This window comes from Diachasma alloeum, unplaced genomic scaffold (genome assembly GCF_001412515.2).
Source record: "Diachasma alloeum isolate Michigan unplaced genomic scaffold, Dall2.0 Dall_scaffold_00856, whole genome shotgun sequence".
NCBI classification, from domain to species: Eukaryota; Metazoa; Arthropoda; class Insecta; order Hymenoptera; family Braconidae; genus Diachasma; species Diachasma alloeum.
The window spans coordinates 40,045-62,796 of NW_021680977.1; the positions used below are offsets into that span (position 1 = coordinate 40,045).

At 34.7% G+C, this 22,752-nt stretch overlaps 2 protein-coding genes across 2 annotated transcripts in view; one reads left to right on the forward strand and one right to left on the reverse strand.

Annotated features, from left to right (window-relative positions):
• LOC107044972 (protein N-terminal glutamine amidohydrolase) overlaps positions 1-11,378 on the forward strand; it is an 18,312-nt gene extending 6,934 nt beyond the window's left edge. Inside the window, exons 2-4 of the mRNA XM_015267055.2 lie at positions 1,371-1,524; positions 6,007-6,277; positions 8,007-11,378. Of these exons, the coding sequence (XP_015122541.1) occupies positions 1,371-1,524; positions 6,007-6,277; positions 8,007-8,161 (580 nt within the window). The 3' untranslated portion in view covers positions 8,162-11,378. The remainder of the gene's footprint in view (positions 1-1,370; positions 1,525-6,006; positions 6,278-8,006) is intronic.
• Positions 11,379-11,522: 144 nt separating this feature from the next.
• LOC107044971 overlaps positions 11,523-22,752 on the reverse strand; it is a 40,373-nt gene continuing 29,143 nt past the window's right edge. The window contains exons 6-9 of the mRNA XM_015267053.2: positions 19,992-20,117; positions 19,653-19,860; positions 17,665-17,907; positions 11,523-12,335 (exon numbers count right to left, since the gene is read on the reverse strand). Of these exons, the coding sequence (XP_015122539.1) occupies positions 12,219-12,335; positions 17,665-17,907; positions 19,653-19,860; positions 19,992-20,117 (694 nt within the window). The 3' untranslated portion in view covers positions 11,523-12,218. The remainder of the gene's footprint in view (positions 12,336-17,664; positions 17,908-19,652; positions 19,861-19,991; positions 20,118-22,752) is intronic.

The window sequence follows — 22,752 nt, forward strand, 5'->3', positions numbered from 1 at the left end:
GCTGTCAAATTCATCATTCATATCAGGTTGGTGTCTGGTTATTGAATTATATGGTCCTGATCATGAATGTAACGCGTGGTCAAGACAGGCCCTGAACCGGGCACCCGTGTGGGATCTTATACGGAGATCCTAGCCCCGACCTGATCCGGGGAACTACATCAGGTCCATGCTGAGTTAACTTATACGGTCCTAATTGAAAATGTAATGTGTTCAAGGGAGTTCGATCCATCACAGAAGTGGAATTGGATTTTGGAATGGAATAACTACGGATCCATTCGGAAGCATACTACCAATGGAATTGGTAGAAATTAAAAACGAGAGAAAGTAGTATCACAAAAAGCGACAGTAAAAAAGCTTCGGTAGGATAGGCTTCTACCTCTGCTTGTTTATCATTTAATTTGTCTGGGAGGAGGTTTAAACTCGTGGCTACCGATGTAGCGTTGAGCGAGCGGCTACGGTAGGGGCCGTACAGTCCGCCTCACAAACTATACCCATCTCCCGCTGAACTGCTCCCGCCAGCTTCAGCCTCATCACATTTTTCCGAAAATTAAAAAAACAAATCTTTTGTAGCTCAAAAATTGGAGGCCCTGGACTGTTTTTGGCGTTTTAAGCGTTTTCGGACAAACGAACAATAAAAAATTTTTTTTTTTGCACTAATTACTTGTTTTCAGATCTATATAATCGATCTTCAACGTATGACTTTTCATAAAAGTCTCACTCCAATAACCCACGACTTTTAAAACTCACAGAAGTCTCCCCTTGGTTCTGGAAACCAGAAAAATAATTACTGCAGTGTTATTTTCATTTCAAGGGTAATTTCTTTTTATCTCGAAAACTAAATGAGATTGCAAAATTCTCGTGAGGGCTTTTTCTGTAGCTCTGAATTTTGGCCACTCAACTTCGAATATATTCACTAAAAACTCACTTTAAAAATGATTCGACTATCATTTTCATCCACACAAACAATATTCCATGTTTCGAAATTGAAAGTTGAACAGAGATTCTGCATCCCCACCTTTAGAGTTTTATTTATTCTGTGCTTTCTCACCTTTGTGTGAGTTTTCACAGTTTTTCTTTTGTTTTCACAACATAAAATTCAAGTTTTATCGACAATTAATAATTCACGTGGGAGATTGTCCACACGACATTACTGCTATTGCACGCAACACACTTTTATTATGTAGTTTATGCAGTTTTGTGGAAACGAAAAGTGAAGGTGGAAAGTCGAGGACAATACAGTATTGTTGAAAGTACTTAGTTAAAGGTTCATATTTCATTAAATGGAGAGGGAGGGAAAGAGAGTGACATGCGAGTTTGTGATTAATTATAAAGGTCATTTGAGATTTAATTGATGGGTTTATGTGTTTCAGTGAGGAAAATGTATGGAAACTGTGCCAGGACGTTGCGACTAGGCATACAGCGGAGTTGCAGCATTGTTATGTAGCTTTTATAAGTAATGAAGATCGAAGAGTGCCGCTGTGGAGGCAGAGAGAGGGCAAGGATGAGGATCAGGTCATAGTCTGGGTGAGGATCCTCTTTTTCAATATTGACAGTTTCAACGCTGAGAAACGAAGTGATTTCTGCTAAGTAAACTATCATTTAAGAGTAGAGATGTGAGTGACAAGTATGATCGTCATGACCAGTAATTACTGCGCCAAGAATTGATCAGAAATATGGTCCGACAAAGAACTGATGATAGGCCATAACAATGAAATGACCGAATAAATTTTGAGCGTCAATTTCCATCTATATAGATGATCCTCAATTTTCGAGTACTAGTCCAGCGAAATTCGACATTTTTGAAAATTTTTTGCTGAAATTTCCGGTACACTTTTCCGAAATTTTTATCACATGCAAGTTCCACTGAAATTCCAAGGAATTTCGTCACAGGAAATTATAAATTTCGGGGAAATATCAATGAGTTCTGTCAAATTTAATTTAATCATTCCCTGGAAATTAATGGAAAATCAGAAAATTCCGATAAACATATTCTTAAATTTTCAGTTATTTGAAAATTCGGGATAATTCACTGAGTTCAGGTTAGGGCACTGGATATTCATGTTTTGAAAACTCATAAATTGAAGAAATCTCGTTCGTTATGCTTCTCAAAATTTTGGTATTTTATTGAATTTTCAGGGAAATTTGAAATTTCATGATTTTTTCTCCCCTTAAATTTTATTCAGTGACATTGTCCTGAAAATGACTAGTCAACAGCCCATGAAATTTCATTTTTTTTTAGTAGTGTATCATTGAGAATGAGACCATTGATAATACTTAATAAATAAAATGATAAATGATAATAATTCAGCTCTTGAAAAGTTTTTCGATCGAACTCTCAAAAAATGACCGAAATAAAAATGACGGTCAATTTGCAGTTATATAGCGACAATTTTTGGTCACTTTAGCTCGTGTGACGGCCGTTTTACAATATAAAAATCCGCCCGGATCGGAAAACGGTCATTTACGTCGGACCTGACCGAAAGGGAAAATGACGGTCATTCCATATTTCTATTTGAGAGAAGTAAATCATTTTTCAAAGATGCATTTCTCGAGGCGTTCCAAATTAGTTCGTCATAAAATGATTATGTTGCATACACTAAGAAAAAAGACGACCTAATATCACTAATTTCTTCAGTCTAATATATTATCTCTTGCGGACAACTGGAGACAAGAACTCCGTTCAATGAGACACGTATGAATTCCGTGAAGTGTTCATGTTGAAGTCAATTTCCTGATTGGTCGTTCACAGGGTCGAAGCTTTCAGTAGTTCGAGTCATTTTCTTATCTCCGAACACGAAAAAAACTATTTCTTTAACCAAGAAGTTCTCACTGCATCGTGAAATATTCATCAGAAAATGACTCGAAATACTGAAAGCTTCGACCCAGTGAATGACGAATCGGGAAATTTCATATCGAATGAAAGCAGAACTCATGTAGAGGAAATATGACCTGCAATTCCTGAAAATGACCGTCATTTGTTCCCAATCGCAATGAGTTTAACGAAAGGAGAAACCTCTTCGTCTCATTTTAAACTCTTCTCATCGTTTTGAGAAAGTTTATTTTCTTGTCTGAAACCAATCGCGGATTGAACGAATGCTTGTGTTATTTTCTGAATTCAAGAAATTATTTCTAGGATATTCGGTCGTTTTTCTTCTATCAGTGCATGACTTACAATTGAGTCCCTCCATTATTATGCACTTCTCTAATCTTAAGTAATCAAATACTATTTTCGTCGTGATTTGCAATAATATTCAATGTTAATAATTGTAAAGGCGTCCACTCAAGGTCATGTGAAACAATTATTCGATCGTGACTGCTAATTCTAATGCATAAAACCTCATTTGGAGCACCTGGCAATGATTAGCCTGGGGTTTATATCCTTAGAAAAATGATTTACTTCTCTCAAATGAAATTCATCTTGCAGGAATATTTTTTTTTCTCAGTGAACGAACGGAAAAAAACGTAAAATACTGATAGATACAGAATTAAGGCGAAATTACTATAAGTTTTGAAGTTTTCGAGATACGCGGGAGCGTATCGGCCAAGTGGAATATTTGATTGGAAACTTTCATATGTATGTGATATGCATATTCTATACTAGCTTTTCCATCCTTTTTTACCTGGGATACTCTCGTCATTAGAAAAACTTTCAGTTTTTTTTAAGTTCTACGCATTGAAGAAAAAATATTTCGCTTGAACTCAGACTTTTTTAGAAAAAATTAAGGGTATATTCCGTAAACTTTCCAGAGCAGTCGTGAATTTTCTGGAATTCTCCCAACGAATCGAGAAACCTTCAGCAAGTTCTAGAAGTTTCTACGTTGCATACTGCAGCTGGCAATGCAATGCTTTTCTTGTTCAATATTCCATTAATTTCAATAAAATTCTATAAATTTCCACAAAGTTCGATAAATCTCCAGAAAGCTCTGAATTTTGTTATGGTGCATCTCCCTGTATGCGACTCAGCGCAATACTTCATACCCTGTGTCAGAACGTGAACAGTGAATTGATTAAGGGGAAGTTTACTCCGAGAAAAAAAATTGCAGGTGGCTGTATCTTCGATACAGCTGTAATTGTACGTGGATACGTTCAGGGTCTTTCCTTCTTTCTCGAATTTCCTAGAAACTCCTTGCATTCCCTCGAATTTTCTGGAAACTTTTTGAATTCTCTCGAATTTTCTAGAACCTCCCTGAATTTCCTCGAAATTCCTAGAAACTCCTTGAATTTTTTCGACATTTCAAGAAACTTCTCAAATTACCTCGAAATGTCTAGATTTTTTTAGAATTTTGATAGATGGCGATGCACATAAGGACCGTTTCCCAAAATGACCCTCCATATTGAAACCATAGACGTATCCATGTTAAAAAACGTATTCTTATTAAAACTTATTATTTTTCGAGAAAGAATTTCGGAATTCTATTTTCGTCGTAATTTTTCCTCAGGAATCCGATTTTGTCCATTTAGTTATAGCAGATTGTTTCCACTTTTTACGTTATGTCACATGTCAAATATTACAGCTTTTGCCATTTATCGAGGCTATAGATATGACCTGCGGGGATAAATCGCATGTCAATTTGAAGGTCTCATCGAGATGGTCAAATTGAGACTCCCTATCATTTATTTCATTCACCAGATGAATTGCTGCGCGATAATGTAGCGATTTTAGAATATCACGTGTTGAAAATTTTCATGGGTTTCCTCTTAATGACGAAATTTGCTCGATTTCTGTTTAAATCTGTGGAGATATTTTATGCTCAGGTGAAAATGTATTAAATTACCTTGAAATTTATCCTTGAATATTAGATTGAGGGTAATTTTCGTTTCCATATGTAAGTTTTTTATTAAAAAATTGAATTTCATAATGTTTATTGTAAAATCAGACACAGACACATACACATACACATGAACATGTCCTCAAACAAGTTTCAAAATGACTCTAGGAGACATTAATCGTGGCCAAATCATCGAAATTCAACATTCCATTTTCGGGGTCAATGCAACAACGTCCTCCTTTTGGGTCGGGAAGTTGATGAAAAGACCTATTATCGATCTTGGTCGATGATCTCGATCGATCGATCAGATATGAAGAAACCATCAGAAAGCTCACTTTGCGGTTTATGGAAAATTCAAAATTTTAAACAATCATCATAAAAGTAAAATCAATCAATATAGCTATCGTAATCATCTTTCAACTTCGATTCAATGGCATTAAAACAAACATTTTAAGCTATAATTGAATTCATTTGAAGCATGCTATTCAAAGATATCCCCGGAATTCTGATTTTCAAAAAATACAAAATTTTGGAAAATTTTCGAATAAATCAAAATAATGATTATTCGTCTTCGATCTCGGTCAAAGGGACACACAAATGTTTTAAGTCATCATTCAATCAATTCAGAACATTTTTTTTAGTTATCGCGGGACAACCGATTTTCGAAAAAATTAACAAATTTAAAAAACTAATCAATGAGGTATTATTATTTGAATTAATAGCGATCGATGGGACTCAACAATACCTACGTTTGAAAAAAAAACATTCAATTCCACCCGTTCAGTAGCGAACAATTGAAGAAAAACTTTACCACACACAGAAAATTACATTTTCGGACTTTTTGGATTAAAATGTGTCGATATAACACAAAAATCCAAAACTTACATTTGAGCGCTTACAATGCTTCCATTCGAAAGCACTAATAGGGCATTAATAAATTTATAACATGAAAAGCCGTCTAATTGTGTTCGAAATTAAAGAGATCGAGAAGTGAGAGATCAGTGATCGGAAAGCCCTGGTAGGAAACTCCACTTGAACAACAAACAAAGAGAAAGTTCTCACCGTAAAATCAGTTTTAAAGATATTTTAGAAACGCATAGAAGTGAATAGATCGTCAAACAGAGTTTTCAACCGGAAATTCTTCTTTCTTCCTAACAAAAGTATTCCTCTAGCTTTTCAGGTTCTGAAGATAAATCAGAATAAGAAACTTGGAGTTATTTTTTTTTCTCTTCTACAGGATTATCATGCAATTTTAATCTATGCACCCGACGAACGTGCTGTGGTTTACGATCTTGAGAGTGCCCTTCCCTTCCCAACATTTTTCTGGAAATATGCCACTGAAACATTCAGATCCGACGAGGCACTTCGTCCGGAATTTCACAGGAGATTCCGACTTGTGCCAGCAGCAACGTATTTGCAACACTTCGCATCCAATCGAGCACACATGAAGCGAGAGGACGGAACTTGGATCAAAACACCACCTGATTATCCGCCGATATCTACACCAAGTAAGACCTTGACCCACAATCCATTATTAATTATTTACAGCTCGGGGAGCTTTCGTATTAACTCTGTATTGGAGTGAAATGAGATACATCAACTTGAGGATTAGTTCTTGAGAAATCTTTCGGAATCTAGATGCCACGGTTATTTGATAAGGACATTTTTGCCAGCTAATTTTCCTAGAGTGGAATGGGGCAAAATGAAACAGCTGAAGAACAACTATTTGACGCAATTGAAGCAAAAAAATAAATTTTTTCGGAATCTAGATGCCACGGTTATTTGATAAGGACATTTTTGCCAGCTAATTTTCCTAGAGTGGAATGGGGCAAAATGAAACAGCTGAAGAACAACTATTTGACGCAATTGAAGCAAAAAAATAAATTTTTTCGGAATCTAGATGCCACGGTTATTTGATAAGGACATTTTTGCCAGCTAATTTTCCTAGAGTGGAATGGGGCAAAATGAAACAGCTGAAGAACAACTATTTGACGCAATTGAAGCAAAAAAATAAATTTTTTCGGAATCTAGATGCCACGGTTATTTGATAAGGACATTTTTGCCAGCTAATTTTCCTAGAGTGGAATGGGGCAAAATGAAACAGCTGAAGAACAACTATTTGACGCAATTGAAGCAAAAAAATAAATTTTTTCGGAATCTAGATGCCACGGTTATTTGATAAGGACATTTTTGCCAGCTAATTTTCCTAGAGTGGAATGGGGCAAAATGAAACAGCTGAAGAACAACTATTTGACGCAATTGAAGCAAAAAAATAATTTTTTTTACTAACTTGTTTATTAAATTTTTTTATTATTGGGAGTAGGGGAAGGTAGTGCAAAACGGATCGGGATGGTAAAACGGACCACCGTCAAAAAATTGGTAATTTTTGTTTTTTTTTCTTTCTTTCAGATCAGGAACACTGAATGTGTTGAATTAAAAGTGAGTTTCGTGGCTCGTAACCGTCACAGGGGTTTTATAGACAAGTGTCGTTGAACCGCAGTTTGATCAGATTTGCTAGTCACCTTAAACAAATGACTTTGAATTTTTCCGAATGGAAGCAAAAGTAAAAATTATTAATTTTATATCAGTGGTCCGTTTACCCGCCCCTACTGATAAGAATACCAATTTTTTATTCGCCTTATCCTCAAAACATTTTGACTAACCTCTCGATTCTTTCAGAAACATTTTTCTAGCTATTTTACATGTACGGTGTAATTTCTTATATTAAAAAAAAAAGAAGTTAACTGTGTAGGAGTCGAATTTCAAAAAACTTGCTCGTAATTCTTGTTGTACACATTTTTTCAAAAATTTTGAAAAAGAAATTGGAGACCCTGAATTATTATAAACATTTTAAGCGTCTATGGAGCAAACGAACAATAAACAATTAATTTTTTTGCACTAATTATTCGTTTTCAGACATATATAATCGATCTTCAATGTACGATAAATCTCACTCCAATAGCCCGCGACTTTTAAAGCTCATAGTAGTCTCCGCTTAAATTTTTGTATTCCGTCGCTCCCTAAAAATCAAGGATAGATCCCTGAAAATAAAAAAAAATTTTCCCTGTGCAAGTTCACTTCAAGAATAATGCAATAACAATATTTCTGTAGGTCTTCCGCTTCTCAACAGGAAAGCTTCTCACAAAAATTAATACCTCTTTCGTAGATTAAGATAAATTCATAAAATCTCCTGGAGAAAAGAATCCAACTTCATGTCTTAATTTTTTTCTTGCCTAGCATGCAAGGATAATCTGGATATGTTCATTAACATGGAGCCGGGCAAAGGACTGGGGAGTGTGTTGAGTCTCAAACAGCTAGTCAACAGATTTTACAGACCAAATGTCAATCCAACATCGTCACCTTCTCCACAGCCTCAGGCGACGCCAAACTAGATCATAAGAGCGTTGCAAGTACCGAGATCCTATTCTTATAAGATGATTCGCTTGGGAATGTTGATCGCAAGGGAGAATTGAGCGACTTTGTGTACGGCCTAAGGCTTCCTCGAGTTTTGAGTAGTCGAGGGGTTTGAAGGGGTCGTACAGTGATTGGTCTTGCGTCGGGCACATTAATACGTCTGAAAAATGATTTATGCGAATAGGAAAAAATACTTTCGGCTTTCATTTAGAGAAATGAAACAGAATATCATTTCTGTGCTATTTCAGTCAATGTTAAAACAAAAGTTTAGTCAAGTTAGAGAAATTGAATCATTCCGATTGAATAAGAATTTGCTTTCTTCTTCTTTAATTGAGAATACTTCGTGATCAAGAAGGGATAGAGTGGTTTCAATGGACTGTGTAATTATGACATTATCTCGTTAATGAGTGGTTTCAGGAGGAATTACCAGAAGAGATTTTCGATAGAACGTTTTCTCAGCTTCGAATTTTTTTTTGCGTTTTCCTCAAATCACAACTGTTTTTCACGATGAATGCACAATTGAAAATAATTGATATCACATGTGATTTTAATCCTCGAATCATAAAAGGAAAAGTCCATTTTAAAAGCAAAAATCCATTTAATGTATTCAATTCAAATAAATCATTTTCTGGACGTAAGAAGAATTTAATATTACTATTAAATAATTGATCTACTCTCTTACTAATTATTCAACCCCTCTTGATAAACGCTTGAATTTCATATCTTTACAAAAATCCTCAGATATTTCAAGAATCCAACAAAAAAAATGAAATAATTTTTCTATAAACTTCAACTTCTCTTCAATCAAGGAGTATAACCCACCAATCAATAAGAAAATAATGATGAGACTTGAGTAGAATCGCCTTCGATAAGTGTTCTTGCCTTGGTATAAAACACTCCCTATCCACTGATTATAGAAATCTTTTTAAAAAAGAAAATCCCTTTGTCAGCATTTCCTTCTCTTTTTCATCTTTGTTTTATACATAATTTTTTTAAACAATTGTCGTATATCAAAGACTGATGTTATTCACGGAGGAAAAAAAACAATTTACAATACCAAGATTTTATCTGGAAATATAACTCGCATTGATATTTATGCGCTTACTGTTGATTGTGCGATTTGAAAAATATTTAAAATACGTAAAATAATGATAAATTAATTAATTGGTAAAATGCTTGATAATTGATTGGATGAATCATTATTAATCAATGATGATTAATAAATGAAACAATTTTGAAACTCTTCGCAGAGATAATGTGATTATATTACAATTATTGTAATTCTTGTGATACTTTACACTTTCTACTTTTAAAATAGTTCTTAATCATTTTTTTTTCTCATCTATTTGTATTTTTATCGGTACATTGAGGGACATCTCGCGGGGTATTTATACGCCGGGTCTCTCATCCATTTATTCAGTCATTCGCTCGATCATTGATGATTAATTAATTAAAACTCTGGGGAGAATTGGTGAACCTGTCTGGATTGAGTGATTTTAGTTGTTAATTGGTGAATTATTTCGGTAAGGAGTGGTTTTAACCAAGCTTAGTGTGCGTAGTGTTCAATACGACTTGAATTCGCTTATTTCTGATGCATGGAAAATTATGAAACTGATATCAAATCGAAGCTGCTGTATTGCGGTTTCCAATTTTGTTTGTCTGGTCAAGTTATTCTTCATACATTTGGAAATAATCAATTTGGAAAGCAAACGGTTACACTCGCATGGGTCGATACATCGTATCAACCCGTACGTGCCGGTTAAAAGGAAATGTCACAATATTTTTCTTTGTAGAAGTTTTTCTCACCTATAGAAAAGTTATACTGACATTCTTTGATACACCCACTCGTTATCGAGATAGAGCATAATGAACACAAAATTCACGGTTGAGCTGAACAGCTTTATCACTTCACTACTGGATTATTTAACCAATGACCTTGCTGATGGTAAAACGACCAAATTCAACATCGAAATAATTAATTATCAGCCAACGAATGTTTCTATAATTATCTCGGAGTCCCTGACAACGAAATTACATCTATTTGTTTCTAATTAACGGGTAAAAATCGATTTTAAAGTGGAGAGACAGGAAAGTTAGAGATCGATTTTTATGAAGATTCTTCATCAATGAGCGAGCATAAAAAAATTTCATCACATCATTTTCTCTGACAGAACAGAACCAATTCAAGCTTCTCCCACTTTTCAATATTTACTACTACTTAAGACCTCTTCATAGATAACGTTTTTGAAATTACCCGTGTAACTTTTATATAAAAATATATTGATTAGATTACCTTTATATGAGAGGTGCACAGTGTATATTATTTTTCAGTCGGGCTATGGAGAAAACGTCCTGATGAAATTATTGAGTTGATAAAAATAAAAAATTTTAAATGTGGTAAAACTATTAAAGTTGTTAGTGTAATTATGGAAATATCCCTAAGAATTAATGATCTTGGAACGTCGAATAATTCGAGTTGAAATCTCATTTCGACTCTTAATCTGTCCATAACAAGAAATTTGTTAAGACTTTTTTAAAAAGGGATTTTTCTCATCTACAAAAAAGTCTTTTAATATTTTAAGTCAATTTCATTGATTCTTCTTGATAACAACGTTATTACCAAAAGTTTTGGGTCTAAACTGAATAATTTTACCTCTTGGATACAATAACAATTGAATTCCCCTCGCTTGAATAAATTTATAAACGTAAATTCGTTGTTCTGCATCGAAATCTTCCAACTTTTGACCATGAAATAACAAAGCAGGCATGGAAATTTTTCTTATACTTAAGCATGCTCACCTGTCTAAAGTATTGAAGGTATAAAGAGAATTCACTACAATTAATAAATCTCCAATTTCTGATTAATCTGAATCCTGTCGTAGTTTTCAGATACTAGAAGACAAGAATTGAATGATAAAACTGATAACAAGAATAGCATTAGTGGATAAATTTTATATTTGTCGATTTTCGACGATGTAATCTTTTTCATTAAAAATCCCTATTGCTCTCTGCAAAAGCTAGTGCCAGTTTAAATGAATAAGAAAATTATGAAATAAATTGATCAACTAAATTAACTGGTACAATGTGGAACAGATGTGTAAACAATTGCGTTGATTCTTCAGATGTTTATTGTCTTCAACTTACGGTGAAAAATTATGTAATAATTATTGAAAAGAAAACAAACGAACCATCAAATATGTAAATTAATTATCGTAATTTTGTTCGATTTTTCCTTCACTTTTTACATTAATTTCAACACAACTAAACACTAACCGAGGTAAAAAAAAAAACATTTTCTTATAGATATTTTTATGATTTTTATCGTAATTACAAATTAATCATTGTCATTCAATGAATCAACGAATTAGTTGATGAATCGATTAATTATGAACAATGATTCATAAAATCTGTTGGTTATTTAAAACTTAATCACATTCATTCGTTCTTAATTTCTATAATTTGTGTAATTTAAATGATATATATAATATCAATCATAATACATAGTCTTTTCTTTATTTTTAATATTATTATTGAGCTAGGTAAAGTGTGTACCAATGACACAGAACAAGAAGTATTTGTTTTTCGTTCGACAATTGAACTTATAAAATTTTTTCATGAAAAATTAAATTTAAATATTTTGAATTGATTATTTTTTGACTGTCTAGAGAAGTAAGGGGTTCAGAAGAAATATCGAAAGATATTTTTTGCAGGTCATAAAATTCTCCACGAGAAAGATTTCCAACATTTTCTTTGGAAATTCGGCCTTTAGAAAATATTTGTGAAATAATTCGGAAATGAATTCAGAATTCGTTTCCCCTATCACTTGGCTGCTGAATTTATTCTATTGAAATAGTAAAAATATAATTGATTCTCATTATTTTAAAATATTTCGCTATTATCTATGCAGAAGATTGATTTGAGGCTTTTCCAATTATAGTGGTAAAACAACATAAATTTCAATCCTCGTACTAAAACCAATTCTTCCAGATTGAACTGTGTGATACCTGGTACCGACTATGATTCACGTCTTTCGTCTCACGTCCTATAATACGGTCTTGCCATGCTGTAAGTGGACATGGGTATATTATTTTTAGAAAGATGGTGAGCGTCGCCCTGGTCGTATTCAACGTCGTAATAAATTCCGCTCTGATTCTGTTGGAAGAAGAACAAATCCAATTGTATCATCAATTACACCCAGAGAAACCTAAATAGCTGATTCAAGTGCTACAACGTGATAAGTCGACTTATTTCGAGAATGAGAAATTTTGAGGCAAAATACCGAGGAACCTTTTTTGTGGAGAACAAAGTTTTATACAAAAAAGCCTCTCAGCAGTTCTCGCACTCATTACTGAAATAATTCAGAGATTAACCACTGAGATGAGTTACGTCGACTTAAACTGTTTAATTAGATTCTAATTACGTAGTTATGTCGGAAATGTGTGGCTTTATAGAGATATGTCAAGAGACCTCCTTTGTGGGAAATTTCGTTAGGCATCAAAGAGTTTCTTAAACATTTTTCTCTGAAATAGCTCAGTAAATAATGATCTAATTAATGGAATTGGAGGAGAAAATAAGAAATCCACTCTTAATTGAATTAGATAATTATCTGTGAAAAATTGAAGATTCAAGGCCCGGCTCCATTATATGCCAAACGTTATCTAAATTGATTTTTTTGTTCGATTTTTATCTCGAATTTTCAACTCGATACCCCGTCACTCCGGGACCCCCGAAAATTCTGAATTTAAATTTTGAAAAAACTAGAACACAAATTTTAATATTTTGAAAGAGCGTTTTTAATTAATATTGAGGAATTATTTTAATACTGGTGATCACCTGTCACTTTTGCCGGGAATTGAAAACAGGAAAATCGCTTTTTCTTCAGTACAATTTTAATTGAGGAGATGAATCTGAAATGAGCAGAATATCCGTCAGCGGACAATTCAATTTAGAGGATTTTTATGTGTAGGAGAGTCAAATAATCATATGTACAAATGTTTTTCAAGTGCGAAAGATTTGTACATTACTTAAAAACATTTGTACACCCCCACATTCGCCAAAGATAAATCTTCTGCTGTTGAATCTTTCTCTAGTTTCAGCTTCATATTGAGGAGATTGGTGTAAGTGACTAGTAGTTCATCGTAAAAGTGTGATCAAAAAATTCTTAAAAATATTACAAAATTTTTAAAGAGCCTTTTTTCGTAAAATTATCTGGTTGCGCTGTGCCAAAGGATTTATTATTTTGTCTTTAAGCCTCCCCCTATGGTGGTGACTGACAGGCCGTCATTTGCTACGGTAATTATACATTATTCATATCTTCTCTATTGAACTCATTTCTCAATATTAATTAAAAGCGCTCGTTCAAAAGTTCAGACTTAAAAAAATTTTTTTTTTCAATCCAAATTCATAATTTTCGGAGATCTCTGAGTGACGGGCCATCGAGTTGAAATTACGAGTTAAAAATCGAACAAAAACAAGTGATCTAGATGACGTTCGGCAGATAATGGAGCTGGGCCTTAAGGGGAAACGGAACCCCTTTGTCTATATGAATTCTTAGAATTGTGTTTTCTCCCACAATTATAAATTTTTATCTATGAAACTACTTTATTGACTCGATCATTCCATTGTTGACTCAATGAAGTAGTCTGATAAATAACAAATAATAATTGCAGGAGAAAACACAATTCTAAAAGTTCAATTGGCGCAGGGATTCCGTTTCCCCTTAAGGGAAATGTTCGGAGAAACTTTCTTCGATTTCCGGATGTCCGAAGAAACTTTCTTCAATTCTAAGTCAAAAGTTGTTCAACTTTTGCCTCCGGGCAATAGTTAAAGTAGTACAAACATAACGGAAATTTTGCAGATGAAAATCTAAAATAAATTCTAAACGGAAGTTGATATGAATAAAAGCATTCTGGTTGACTTCGTGCAATTGGCAGTTTATTATTGAGAATAATTAATTCAAAAGTGGCAAAATAACACAGCGCCTTATAGAAAAAAAGAAGTTTTCGAGATTAGAGAGAAGATTAAAATGCAGAAAAATCTGAAAAAATTAGAAAAAAAGGTAATAAAAAATTTATAAATGTAATACGAAAATTATCGTCAGTTGCCAAAGTTTTGAGATAAATAATTTATGTTTGTGGGTACACCAAAACAACTATTCTTTAAGAAAATAATTATAGAGAGAATTTGATGAATTCATGTTTACTCCCGTCAGTGTTAGACCGCATGTAAGTGATTATGAATAATGAATAACTTTCTTTTCAGGCGTTTTAAATTTATTTTGCTTCGCTACACTCAACGGCTTACGTGGAGCGTGGATATACTACTTTAACGAGTTACTAATTGATTAAGTGAAAAAAAAAATAATGCCGCCAGTGCGCCGATGTCGAGCGTGAAGGGGAAGGGGGCGGGTTCCTCCGAAACGGATATCAGTACCCTTTGAGTTGATTTTAATTGGTTCAATGCATCGGAACTGATCTCCTCCCTCGCCACCACTCGTTTTTCAATGTAGAAATCATAAACTGTGACTAATATCATCTCAACGGTATCATTGGTCAACTTGTTTGATTAATAACTCGTTACCTATCGCCTGAATCCAGAGAGGAATTAGAGAAAGTCAGAGAGGATATTTTTGTACTGCACTGAGGAAGAAAACAGCAGAGTTCTCAAACTTTGGTACTTTCCTCCCCTTGAGAGGGATATAACCAAAAAGGAATAAGAAGAATTCTCAAACAAGCCTTACTTGTGCGAACAAAATCGTTTATTCAAAGCTATCAAAACGATTTTTTTGTGCCAAACGTGCGGAGCGTGCGCCGAGACTGAAAATTTTTATTTAAAAACATTTGGTCTTTTCAAAAAAATTGTATTTCTGTGCAAGCAAAAAATGTAATTTCTAGCACTACTTCTTTATTATTCGCTTCTCCCATATGTTTTTTGCTCCCGGCAAATACTCGTTTTATATGAAACGAGAGATAGTTTGTCGCTTCGACAATTCAATAATCACTGACAAAAACTAATTCTTAAATGACATAATATTAATTATATGACAGCAATCTTAGGTGATATAATTATAATAATTATTATATGACAGCAAACTTAAGGACAAAATATTTCTTGATAAACTCCCCTCTATAAAAGGTCTTGGACGAATGATCCGCCTCTTGAGCCAAATATTTCTTTATTGTTGAAAGCAGAGCAATTATTCATGTTTGAGACTTTCGAATTAGAACCGAACAATTATTTTTTAGTAATTTTCACCTAATAATTTTGTTGGCCCAAAAAAGACTTGTTCGAGAACTTGTTCGTTTTTCTCTCAGTGTGTTTCTCACGATTCCTCGTCTGGGAATTGGTATTACATACTTTGCAAACTCGGAAGCTCGAAAATCACTGCAAAACAATTTTGTCTCGGGCTGTTGCGATAGGGTTTTTTTACTCACATGTGGTTCGCCGGTCTTCACCTTCGGCTCCAACACCACACGAGTAAGAAAATTCCAAAAGCTAAAGACGGGACTTTACATAGCGTTCAACATCTTATGACGTCACAGGATATTGTTGGATAGGATTTTGGAGTAGGTAGGAGGGGAACCAGGATCCTTTTCGATATTAGTTTACAAAAAAATCTACTGAAAAATCGAGAGTCCAGACCGGGATTTGAACCCGGGACCGTCCGATTATGCATCGGGTGTGATTGGCCAGACCTGACCTTAGGCACCAGCTCCACACGAGTAAAAAACTCCATCGCAACAGCCCGGAAAAATAGTATTCCAATTAAAATTTCTCCCTTTTCATCCTTTCGAATTTCGGTCAATGTTTTACGAGTCATAAAAAGCAAGATGAATCATATTCACTATACGGAGAGAAAATTCTAGCAAAAATTAGTGTGCTATTCACTAACCCATGGAACCAAATCATAAGTCACCAAAAAATTCGGACGCGGCATTCGAACTTTTAAGGGGAGACCGCGGTGAAATTTGAAAGTCTCGACTCGGCCTTAAGAGCCATTGGATGACTTTTGATATATGAAGGGATATATAAAAAAGTGAGAAAAATTTCGGACTCGAACCGTTTTGCCCCGTACATTCACCAAAAACGTCATTTTTCAGGTTTTTAGCTTAAAAATGCTCCTTGGACGACAGTTTTCATCCGATTTCAACTTTTTTTTTGAAATGTTCGCTATACTCCAACGAACAAATCCAAGTATCCGTTTTGCTTTATATTTATTAGATCATGAGAACCGACTGTAATGGTTAGGTGGGTGAGGTGTTGCTCCGGCGGACATCCAAGCTAAGCAGCGCTGAGTTGGGTTAGTACTTGGATGGGTGACCGCTTAGGAACACCTCGCTCGCACAAAAATTGCGGGCGGTAGGTACGGTGTAGCGGCCTAGTGTTCTCCATCTAGTCAGTGTGACATGGATATATTAGGGCACTGCACAATCGGCCGGCTGTGCGACTGGGATTTTACATGGTTTCCCGTGCAATCCTAGCTCGAATGGGGCACAGCTAAGAGTAAGACGGCCATGATACCGCAGATAACAATGAGAGGAAAAGAAAGGAGGGGAGGCAGGCTAGAGGAGGGGTTTCAAATCGAGAATTCCTTCGATAAAACCAATGAAATAGAAAAATAAAATAATATTAGATCATGAGAAAATGTTTTTTTTTAGTTTTAATTTTTTTTCCTCTTTTTAGCAAATGCTAAAATTCGTTGTTTTCCGCCCAATTTTTTTGTTATAATATTTCGATTACGTATGATTACAACGTGGAATAACGAAAAACAACGAATTTTAGCATTTGCTAAAAAGAGGAAAAAAAATAGAAACTAAAAAAATCATTTTCTCATGATCTGATAAATATAAAGTAAAACAGATACTTGGGTTTGTTCGTTGGAGTATAGCGAACATTTCAAAAAAAAAGTTGAAATCGGATGAAAACTGTGGTACAAGGGGCATTTCTAAGGTAAAAACGTGAAAAACTACGTTTTTGTTGGATATACGGGGCAAAACGGTTCGGGTCCGAAATTTTTCTCACTTTTTTATATATCCCTTCATATATCAAAAGTCGTCTCAAAATGGCTCTTAAGGCCGAGCCGAGACTTTCCAATTTCACCGCGGTCTCCCCTTACGGGAATCTCACAGAAAAGTAAGATCTTCAAAAATTAGAGTGCCCCATTTGCATTTTTCGGTCGACGAAATTTTTCGGTTCGTATGGCATTGTCACGTATTTTTCTCTCCGTGTAGAAGATATATGTCCAGAAACCATCTTGGAATCTATAAAAGATAGTTGGTCTCTCGGAATACCCTTTTTTACAGTCCAATGAAATTTACGTACAATTCTTCATGAAAATTCGCTGCGAATTTCTCTTGACTACGAAGATAATCATCGAAAGGGCAGCCGGAAGTTGAGTTGATTTGTGTCATTTTACGACTTTTCATTTTATCAATTGCGTTTTACCAATTCAATCGAAAATTAATGATGGGTATTGTCTTACCGCTAGAGAGGACCTCGACTTTGGTCTGGGGACGTGGAAGCCACTGCTCTGAGGGATGAGGTCAGCCCTGTCTTTGTCCTGGGGCTCCGAATCCGAACTGTCTGGCTCTGGAAGGTGCCTCTGCCGAGTTCTAGGAGGCGCCTGGAGTCTCGGAAGAGGCACTGGGGGGAGGGTACCGTGTACGCTCATTGTGGGGTAACCGAAGACTGCTGAACTTGGTCTTGTAGGTCCCATTGGTTCACCCTGAGAATAATTATAAATTAGAAATTTACAAAATTAGGATCATCGTTGTATCGATCTATATTATGAAAATCCAAATCAACTTCTGGTGATGAAAATTTGATACTCATAATTAAAATTTCACAATTAAGGGTCACAAGGATCAAAATAAGGGTCATGAGCCAAAATAAAGGTTACAAGGGTCAGAATACAGGTCATAAGGGTCAGATTAAAGGTTGTGAGGGTCAGATTAAAGGTTGTGAGGGTCAGATTAAGGGTCAGAGGGGTCAGATTAAGGTTTGTGAGAGTCACATTAAGGACCACAAGGGTCATATGAGTCAGATTAAGGGTCACAAGGGATATAATGAGGGTTACGAGGGTCAAATTAAAGGTCACAAGAGTCAGAATAAGAATTATGGGAGTCATATGGGGGTTGGCGAGCGGAGCGAGCAAAGGGCATAGTCCCCTAGTTGTGGAATGAATTTGGTAGTGAGTGGCCTTAGAAGAGAATGTGAATGAGTTTTTTTGGTGGACATTTTCTCAACTACTGAAAATTTCTCTCTACATTTTTTTAAATTACTCATTGATAACATTATTCAATAATTTACAATCGAGATTAGTTTTGTTGATCTAAACGGTTTAATTAATTGTTCTTTCATTATGTATTCATCTCAAAAACTCACGGCTTTACAAAAAAATCTCAAAAGAACTTTTTATGGAAAATTTTATACACTTCCAAGAAAACATCTTGACAGTGTTTTCTTAAGGATATCCAAATATCTTTTACAGTTTGGTACTCTATAGAATCAACCATTTTCAGACATCAAATTTGCCACTCAAATTGCGTGAGAAAAAATTGAAAAAAAAAATCATGAATATTCAGCGTCATTCAAATTACAGTACATTTTGCAGATAATTGAAATAATTGAAATTGTTTAACAAATGATTTTCACAGTGAAAAATTGATTATTTATAAATTATTTGTCGAAAATGCTCGTAATTTTCAAAAATTGCAAATTTTTAATTATTTCATCAATCTTTCCCCAAAAGTCGACTTTCTAATTTTTTTCAGATTTTTCAAATGTTTTCTAACGATTCAATATCGAAATTCAAATTCAGACCTGCAAAGACTCACTGTAAAATGGCCGGAAACTTGAGGTAAAATGGGGCTCAAATGAAAGCTCTGATTTTTGACTGCAAAAGTAGAACGGCATTTCACTGGAGTAAAAATAGCCAAAGTACTTGGATATTCTAACGATATTGCCACAGAGTGTCAAAAATGCAAAGAAAATTCTGAAGATAATTCAGCCTTGAGGTTTTGAAATCTCTTACTCATCCACAATATTTCGAATGACTAGAAAACCGTTTACAAGATTATCCAATAGTAATGTTTGGAATTTAACATAGACGCTTATGGGGCGATGCTAGTTTTCCGCAAAAAAGTTAAGAAACGTAAACTCCTATTTTTCAATGTGGTCAGAATATGCTATAAATGAAAAAAAATATTGTGTGGAATTTTTGGTTTTTTAAATTTATTAATGAACAATTATCATTAACAAATTAAAACTTTTGATGTGATAGGAGGGATTGTGTAAATATTGGCAAACAAGAACTTGTGATTTAAGCGAATTTCAATTTTTGAGGCAAAGTTACGCCGCCATAATACTCTTGATTACTGTTTTTATTTCAAATGACTACATTATTATTAGTTATTCAGCTTTCATATTGAATCTCGATAAAATAAAGAATTTGAATGGTTTTTTACATACTGCGTATAAATTTGCTGTTGCCATATGATCAGCCAAATGTCCCCACATGTAAGGAGGCATATTTGAGGGTGGTCCTTGTTTAACTGAAGCTAAAGTACCCATCGAACCAACACGAGCTAATGTATTTGGCATAGTTCCTGGCATACCTCCTTGCATATATCCATAAACCGGAGAGCCCATTGCCTTCTGTTCCCTCGACCATCTTCGACTACAAAAGAATAAATAAAAATAATAATGTATATAATAATGAAACGAGAGCAATGAAAAGAAGAGTGAATCATTATCGAAGAGGAAATGAAGTGGCTGTGATTCGAGGTGAAATTAGAGTAGGAGTCTCACCTCCACATAACGAGGCACACGAGGGTAAGAATTATTATTATCAGAGCTGCAACGGATGCGCCAATTGCTACGGCAACAACTTCTCCATCAATTTCACATTTTACTCCATAATAATTTCCAGCACATCTGCAAAATACAAAAAATTAAGATAATACAAATTGAAGATGTTTAGCCAGAGTCGGTAAATTGTCGGTAAATGTGTTTTTTTTTTCATGGTCAAAAAAAATTCTGTAATTTTTTCGGCTGACAGCAGACCATATAAAACTAATTTTTCTAGCGTTAAAAAAATTAATCGCAATAGTCTCGGCAGAAATGAATAAACTCGTTTTTCCTTATACACGGGCTCTTATGAAATTTACGTTCAAATTGATAATTCACCTACTAAAAGAGTAAAAATAGAAATAAAAAGAGAAGGTAATGTATAAAATCATACTGAATCCAATGGCCAGAGAAAAATCTGGGGTACCCGGGCAAAAAGAGGAAATATTTGAATGACTCTATCTCATATATGCGCATGTTGGCGCATGCATTTGGTGCATTTTGTCTATTTCATGTCGAAATAATGAACATGGGTTGGTGGATTGAAATTTGTCTCAAAGTGAAGGGAATATCTTCGCCTCAGTTTAAAAAATCAATTTTTTTAAGTACTTGCGATTTTGGATAAATATCCTTAATTAGGAGAAATATTCTCATTCTAGATTTTGAATGGAAACAGAGCGGATAAATAGATTTGGAAACTTTTGATGATTATCTGTGACTGATATTCGTGAGTACTAAATCATCTCAAAGATCTAAGACAGTCGTTAAGATACGTTTTTTGCAGACAATTTCCTTCATTACGAAGAAGCTCATTTCCTTGATTACGAAGAACTGCCCATTTACGAGACAATTGTGAAATGAGTAGGGGAGAGTGGGGCAAAATGAAACAGTCGAAAAACGACTGTTTGACGCAATTCAAGCAGAATTTTTTTTTTTATTAAATATTTTTTCGTATCAACTTTTGTTAATTAACTTTTTTCTGTTCGTGGAAGTACTGATGAGAATAATAATTTTCATTCGGGAGATTCGGAAGTTTTGACGGGAGAAGATTTTGTCAATGGATTAATTGAAATGAAAATGAAACAGTAAAATCTAAAGTTCAGAGTAAGACCCAGGGGGAGACCCCAGAGGGGGAAAAAAGAAAATGTGATGCTGAATTTCAATCGAATGAAAAAAGAAGTGTGATCGACCTGATCTAATCAATTGAATTATAAGACGAACAGAAAATTAATATTCTCATTAGTACTCCCAATAATAAAAAAAAGTTGATAAACAAAAGCTAATAAAAAAAATTTTTTCGCTTGAATTTCGTCAAATAGTCATTTTTTGGCGGTTTCATTTTGCTCCACTCTCCCCTATCATAAGACATCTAGGTAATATTTCTCCACAATTTTTGCCATTTAACTATCCATATGATATGAGGAACATGGATACGACAAGGACAATAGCCCTTTTTTCGAGTTTTTCATTTTTCAAATTCCACTGTTAAACAGGGGCCAATCGAAAATTAATTGATTCTTTTTTTCTTCAATGGATAATAATAAGACTCCTCTTTCGGGGTATTTCAATTTGTGATTTCCATATGGAGGTGAGAAAAAATTTTTTTTTATGAAAAATTCGTTTTTTCGACATTAACGGCTATAGGCGGGGTAAAATGGACAGTGGGGCAATACAGACCCCGTGACAAACTGGGACTCCTGTTAAGTTTGAGGTTTTACACAAATGATTAAATTCTCTACACTTATCAATAAAATATTCAATTTTAAGCAGGTTGAATATGCAATTATAAACAGACAAATCCATGGTGGTCTGAAGAACAGCAAGTTAAATGGAATCTAAAAAGCTCAACAGATTTAATTCATCATTATCTAATGAATATCTTGTCATATGACAAGAAAAATGAGATGAATTCTATCTTTGAATTCTACTGGGTATGAGAAAATGTTCAAGTGGCCCGGGGTGGGGGAGGGGATCAATTGTGGGTTTCAAAGATCATGCCCCCTTCGGGATCCGATAAACGACACAGAAGGAGCAATGCGTTGGCTCACGAGGTTTACAAGGGACAAACACAAGGGACGGGCTAAGTAATCAAACAGATGGAACGTTCTCAAGGGCAAAACAATTTCTGAGGTTTACAGGAGAAGGGCAAGGGTTGAAGTGCGAAAATCAAATGTGGCAAGGGTCCTACCTTGCAAGGGTTAAACCTCATAACTCGTGAGGCTCCGACCTCGTAAGAATCATAACTCGTGAGGGTCAAACGATGACCAGAGTCCAACAAGAGCAGCAGGCAGGACAACCTTAAGGATTAAACAACTGCGAGAGTCAACCATACCTGGAGATTTCCCGGCTTGCCTCTGCTGTTTAACCCTTGTGATCGCTTCACCCTTGCAAGTTATGATCCTCGCACTGTTGGAAAAAATTGACAATTCATAGACGCTCAACTAGTAATTTTCATGAGGAAGACATTGAATTCGTGTCAGGGGGCAGAATCACGAAACTTCAGTTTTCACTGAAAATTAAATGAAATTTCAAATCTTTACGCAGCAGGAAGATGAGAATTCCCTGACTTCCTAGAATGTAAAATGAAATCATATGAACATTCTGTACCAAATGACGCTCAATTATCAATATATTGAAATTCAAGAATATATTTACTTGAATTTTCTCGATTTCTATCAATTTCTACGGCAGCATTGAATTGAAATTCACAGTTTTCATTGAT